This window comes from Physcomitrium patens, chromosome 24, assembly GCF_059467195.1.
Source record: "Physcomitrium patens ecotype Gransden chromosome 24, ASM5946719v1, whole genome shotgun sequence".
In the NCBI taxonomy this organism is placed as follows: Eukaryota; Viridiplantae; Streptophyta; class Bryopsida; order Funariales; family Funariaceae; genus Physcomitrium; species Physcomitrium patens.
Window position 1 is genome coordinate 5445826 of NC_143433.1, and position 7070 is coordinate 5452895.

The 7070-nt window shown below is 33.9% G+C and overlaps 1 protein-coding gene across 26 annotated transcripts; it reads right to left on the reverse strand.

Annotated features, from left to right (window-relative positions):
• Positions 1–205: 205 nt before the first annotated feature.
• Positions 206–3863, reverse strand: LOC112276443 (uncharacterized). Of its 26 annotated transcripts, none has more exons than XR_012216639.2 (5): positions 3611–3863; positions 3232–3311; positions 1523–1719; positions 1315–1380; positions 206–639 (listed from the first exon to the last, which is right to left on the reverse strand). XR_012216639.2 is itself a non-coding variant. In XM_024507769.3 (4 exons), the coding sequence occupies exons 1-4, from the start codon at positions 3681–3683 to the stop codon at positions 585–587; spliced, it is 276 nt and encodes a 91-aa protein (XP_024363537.1). In that variant the 5' UTR covers positions 3684–3863; the 3' UTR covers positions 206–584. The 26 variants fall into 26 exon arrangements, 15 of the variants coding, with proteins under 15 accessions (XP_024363537.1, XP_073387011.1, XP_024363535.1 ...); XR_012216637.2 differs by having other exon boundaries at positions 206–840; XR_012216633.2 differs by having other exon boundaries at positions 206–933.
• Between the last annotated feature and the right edge of the window lie 3207 nt (positions 3864–7070).

Here is a 7070-nt window from a genome sequence, read left to right on the forward strand (position 1 = left end):
TTCAAGTATATTAAGTGAAATGAGATTAAGAAATAATTAACTATGTCATCTCAAACTGCTTTAAGACATGCATGTGTGTATTACAACTTGTTATTGTCAAGAGTAGTTACAAAAATTGTATATTTAGGACATCAAAAGTTACACATTTTTTACAAAAATATAAGCACATAATGGATTATAAAACAATGATATTGTGCTAATTGGATTGAATTACAAAAAGTATCATTACTTTTCAGTATAAGTAAATAATTGTTTTATGTAAATATTTATGGGCACTAAGATTGAGATTGTTGCATCAGATTATACAATAGCACAGTTTTCAGGTGTCTATTGGAACTAAAACAGAAACTGAATTGTTGAGATTATTTACAAGTTTGCTCTTCTCGAATACAAGTTCTTGCAAGCATTAATCGAACAATGTATCGATCTCAAGTTCAGAGCTCATTTGGTATTCAACAACTCGAGTGCTGGCTAGTTTTTTACTCTGAGTGGGCATAAGAAGCAAAATCACTTGTAGCAAACTGGTTTCAAACGAGAACACACCTGAAGGTAAGCAGAGTTTCTGCAAGCTATTGCACGTAATACTATTCGTCGAAGTCAAAAACAGCTCTGATGTTCAGAATGGAACATGGCTGGAATCTGCTGTAAGCAGTTTAATTAGTCAATACTAAATTGTTATCCACCGTTATCAGTGGTACTTCAAGATTATTTTTGCACAAGGGGTAGAAAATTAGCAACCTACCGAATTCACTTGAAACCTCTCGAACTCACCACCCACAAACCAGCACCGATACATCCTTTACACGAAGAGACTCTCAATATTTCGAATACACTTACATCCTGTTGATACCTATGAACTGTCAGTCGGGCTTACAACACCAGTGATGAGTAACTTCAAGTCATGAAATCATATTGTTGCGTAGTGTCAAATTCCTGTAAGTCAATAGTTAGCTTGAGTCTCTCATTCTTAGGAAGACTACTTAAAAAAACTTGAAGTGGTGTGAGAAAGTTGGTACACTAGAACTTGTTACAGGCAAAGAACACTCAGAGCAATTCTACTCTGGATGTGCTGTGGCTTTGCTAAAGTAAACCTCCACTTTTTTCAAGATTGAGTCAAATTCACACACAGTAGACTTTGAAACGGTTAAAGCTAAATCCTTAAGAATCATGATGACGTGTTCATTTTGTTCAGCCCAAAAACTATTATCCCATACACCTCTCAATAGCAATAAACCAAAGTTGAATCAGTTTATCACATCAACATATTTATAGCTTTAACACAACACAAGACTTAAAGGATAAAGTTTACTGTACCTAAAAGTCTTCCAAATGATCGCCTCCCGCCAAGTCATGGGTTTCTGCAAGCTCATTAATCTGTTACTGCAGGAAGGAAAGAACAGTCAAGATAAATATGAAAATCTCAGCAACAAATGTAACTTCTACTAGAATAACTTAAGCAAGTTAAAATGAAGCGTTGACCACTGAAAGCTGGATCAGTTTTTGCTGCAAGCGATCAACTTACTGCAAGTGCATGGAATACCAGATCACGCACACCAGTGATATTCAAAGCACCACATATCTAATCGTTTGTTTCTTTGCAAGGCTCTTTGCTTGCCAGGGGATAGCAGGTAGTAAACGAGAGATACGCCGATTATAGATACTACGAGACATCAACAAGCGTATCAAAAGGGATTCAAAACTTTGCCTGCACTGGTCAAGCTGGTTGGACAGCAGATTTCAAACACGTGGTCAGGTAAACACAATAAGTGCAAAGCTTAAACACTAAAGCCATGGCATTCAATCACAAAAGGCCTCCATATATTATCTGAATCGTAACACTGACTTTGCTATCACAGATTAACATCTTGCAAAATCAGACCTGCAAGAGGGTAAAATCTCAAAAGCGCAAAGAGATCCGAGTACACAGTTGCAACTTACACTTTGTTAGTTCAGTACACCGATTTTTAGTATTTACTGCACCAGTCTTTCAAGTCTAAGTTATAACTTATATCAGTAACCTTAGGTTCTTCATAACCTATAGGGATAAACAGCAATATACATATATTGCTGTTTTTACATGTATATATATATGAATCAACAACAGACAGTAAGACGAAGTGTTTTAAATGGTAACACGGTTGATCGTAAAGAGGCTGATTCTCTTTACTCCTACATAACTGGTTACTAGATTTCACCAAGCATCGCAGCCCGAATCACGGTCTTTCTGAAGAATAAGTACCTGTCAGTTTATACCCAATGCTGCAGTCATCAAACCACTTGATCAAATTGGTGGATTAGAATGATGCTTAGTTGATTAAGAATAGAGAAAAAATTGATCGAGGTACGTTATAGGTACTAAGCACATAGTCTGCGTACGTGCGACTTCCACGAGTTATCATGTTTATAACCGAACAACAGTTATCACAGTGCAACCTGGGCAAGGAGCACGAACAAAGCAAACAAATGCCTCAACCAGAAGTAAAGATGGAAAAGAACTTTTCCTATTTAAACTACCAACGACATAAGATTCAGACAACTGCAGTCACCTAAAAACTTCGTACATCTTGAGCAAGTTGAACCCAGCTTACAAACTTGAATGATAACTTCAATTAGACCACGGCAAATCGTGCTATCCTCAGTGAGACGTGATTGTTAATCACATCACTTGCCGTTGATTCTCAACTTCTTGACAATAAACAATCCCCATATCCTTAGCAACTGTAACTATTTCCACGACAGATTCCGCACTCAAACTTCGCACAACCAATCAACATACTTGTGCACTTGGAACTTGAGCATTTATGAGTTTAGGTGTTATTAGTGATATTCGAACCTAAGCGCACGTTTCAAAATTGATATTTTGATAGTCCTTCAAAATATCAGGGTTCTGTTTGTTTGTTCATTTGTTTGTATGTCTGGTTTTTCTTTCGGCAGGCTCTAGCTTCAATGCACTGAAAACGACTGCTCACTTGAAAAATCCGAGAACAGGTAGCCAAGTGGACTACAGAAATCCAAGACTTTTGGGAAAGTGCTAGCAGCCCGTTAGGTAAGGGTTTCTTGATTGGACGCACACTTTCTCATAACATTCATTTCTGTAGCATCACCCAAAAGAACAGAAACAAGGTACAAATCTCTACGCATATCATGTTAAAAACCAACAAAACCTAGCCAAGGCAAAAAAGTATCCGCTGCATCTCATACAACAAATCTGGCAGAAAACACACAACCAACCTTGCACGGAAGCAGCAACATTCTACAACCATCAGATCTTGGCAACACTTGACGCGAAGGCTGCAAGCAACTCGACCCGTCTGCATAGCAACTGCAGAAAACTATCAGTACTCAAACCAATAGGCGATTTCCAAGTTCAGAAACATCAACATGTGACTCTCATTCAAGAGAAAACACACACGAGGTTCCCCGTTGCGGTATTAGTCACGTCGATCCGGTCTCATCTTGATTTGGTTGTAGGGACCCAACTGCAACAACATCCAAAATCCAGAATCTTGGTCCATGTAACTTGCGGGGCGTTCAGATTCTTGGCGACAATAGAAAGAAGAAGGATCCAACATCCAACACTCACAAGGAACACAATTTGCGATGTGCTTACCCAACTTACCCAGGTCACAGTTTTCCCCCAACTTCAGTCGATGAGCAAAGTTATTGTGCTGAGCGCACCGCATTGTTCAGAAAATTTGGTTTCCGAGGCTGGCACTATCGCCATTTCAGTCCTTTGCATGCAGAAGTTTAAAAACTGCAGATTGTTGGGTTGAGCTCCAAGAGAGAGCCCACATCGACCACCAGCATCGCGGCAAGTCCAAAGCTCGGCAAACAAGCCTCGTAAAGCAGTGCGGGATCTTGGCTGGGCTGGGCTGGGTTGGGTGGCTGGGATGGGTGTACTCCACCCATGCTCAACAGACTTGGACACGTGTAGTGCTCGTGGCTGGGTTGGAAGTTTTGGTGCTCAGGTGGCAGGATGCCACTGTGCTGAGTTGGCAGCTTGACACGTTGGACGCTCCCTCGGCTTGGTTTCCTTCGATGATTTACTCTCTTTTCCTTTTTCTTTTTCTTCTTTATTTATTTATTTATATTTTTACATATCTTCTAGACTCGTTTGAAACTGTTGTTTGGTCACATATCTACTTTCCATGTGTTTTATTGAATTTTTAAATATGATAAATTATGATGAGTTGTTGCTTTTGAAATGCAGTGTACATAATTTTCAAAATAGAAAGTTAATGTTCTCATATTTGCATCTGAAAAGATAAACTTGGTATTCTGATAGTATTTCAAGCTAATGTTTTCGAAAATTGCCAAGAACACTTTTTTTAAGATTATACAAATTGAATCAATTCAAAGTTCAAGATTTGATGTACAAATGCATGATTTATTTAAAAAAATTAATTGAGAATTTTAACTGATATTATTATTAACATTCTAATGTATCATATTCTATAAAAATAAAATTAGTATAAATAAAAAATAACTAATTTAAAAATAATATTTAATATAAATTACTAAAAAAATTCATAAATAATATAAAGTAAAAAATAAAAATATGTACATATGTAAAATAATATATTTATTAGAATTTATGTTTTTAAATTTCTTTCATCAATTAGAATACTATATTTTATTTATGAAAAATATTTCTAAATCAACAAATTTTTAATTGAGACTTGGATAGAATTACAATAAATGTATTAGAAGCTAAAATAAAAATAAAAATAATGAGACTTTATAGGAGATGTTTTTAATGTAAAATTATTTTCTAAAAGAATAGATTAAACAAATTTTTAATAATAATTTTTGGATACAATGATGTATAATCTTATTAGTATATAATTTCTCACTAATAAAGATGGTTTGATAAATGTATAAAAAAATTTACATCTTATAAGAAAATTGATGTGCAAAAATACAAATTATAGTTGGAATCTTGAAATTCTGAATCCTTTCTACTCTCACAATCTACTTGAGAATATTGTGGCCTATTCTATGGTGTGGAGAATGATTACAAATCAAAAGCAAATAACAACTACATTATTAAAAACCAATGATGCTTCTAAGTTCATTATAAAATTCTTTCACTTCATTAATTGTTCGATGATATATTAAGATATCTACAACAAAATAAAGGTGGAGCTTCTAGGAGCATTGTATTCCAAGAACATAGAATCTTGTTGAATGAGGTCTTTGGATGAAGAAGGAAGATTTTCCATTCTTATTAGAAAATTTCAAACATCTACTTTCATGTAATATTTCAATTATTATATTTGTTCAAAGTATCTCTTTATATTTCAAAATATCAATTGATACTTCACCAAATCACCTATCTTATGAGGTCGATGATTTTGAAATCAATATATCAAAAGACATGCAGTTCAAATATTAAAAACCTTATTGCTTACTTCTTACATCTTTCTCCTTTAATCCCATATCATTTTTCTTAACACCATACGTTGTTGCTAAAAAAAAACAACAAAATTTTTGAGATCTTGAATAATTTTACAAATTAATGAGAAATTTAATGAAATGTTTGAAGAATGCTGCCAATGGGTTGACATCAGTTTTTGGACAACTTCTTTAACTTTAATGATGCAATAGAACTTGCAAGTGTTTATAGTGTAATCAATAATTCTTGCTTTATATTCAATTAAAATCCTATACTCAAATTATAACATTAGATTTTAAATTACTTTATTAATGAAGATGATGCTAACTTTTACCTAATGTCAAGACCATTGTAAGAGGACTTTTAGATGCTACTTTCAACCATTAAATACTACTTCATTTTAAAAAAGAAATAGCTATTGTCTACAAATGGATATTTCTTTGCAATTAATCTTAGTACTAGAGCATCTGGAATTAAACAAAAATAGAGCTAATATAAGAAGATTGAGAAAGATTTGGAGTATTGGCAAATGCACTATGTATTTTTTTACTAAATCGATGATTTATATAATTTTATCACTCAAATAATAGTATTTGTAGTGGCCAAATGTTTCAATAAGACTTCAAATTAGTCAATCTTTTAGCCTACTTGGCTTCAAATAATGCACTAAAGTTGTTAGTGAGATACAATTTTCCTTGAGATAGTGTTCTAAAAATCACAGAGGCATATTTTTTGTCACAAAGAAAAGACATTCTGTGAATGTGCATGCTATTTTTATCATGGATATACATATTTTTTCTAATAATTATCCATATGATTAAATAGAAGTGGCTAAAAATAAATAAATTTCATAATAACTTCTAAAGAAGCTTTTTAAAAGCTTTATAGATATTGCTTTGATTTTTATATGTATTTTTAGGTTAATATTATAGACATCCAATAATAAGATTTTAGAAATATTTTAAAATATTTTATTAAATTTTAAAAGATTCTAAAAGATTTTATAAGGATTTTTTGTTAAGGACAAGAGCTCGATAAAAAGAAATTTAGACAAGTGAGCCTTCACTCGAAGAAAGGTAACAAAATATAAATAAACAAGTATGTATATTGGAAGAAAAACTAGAATGGCTATTGCCAAAAGACAAGAAAACTAGAGACCCTTGAAACTAGACTAGAAGCAAGAAAGGAGTTGACAAGAGTGAAGAGGGCTTCACTCTTGTCTTTATATATACTATCTAACTAGGGGCTATGTGGCAACGTTCTATAGGACCTCTAATATGTGTTGACTTTGTAGGACACATGCCTTGACTTACAAGGCAAGTTTTTCTACGTGTAGGCCACATAGTTAGCTTGATCTTCAAGCTAACAACATGTGTGGCACATGGCCAACTTGTTGACCACGTTTCTAATCCAAAAAATCAATTAAAGACACCTATGAAGTCAAAGCAGTGTCTATGAAGCCTCTAAGAAGCTTCCATATTAAATACTATCGAATTAACTTATTTTTACCTACTTTTACTTACTTCCACTTATTTGTATATGTAATTACTAGCTTACATGAGTATGTCCATGACATTATCCCTCCTTTTAGGGACGAGTTCCACGAGGAGTGGTCATCATATGTTGAAGAAATCTATGATGCGACGAATTGTATTCGCCACATACTCTGATCTTT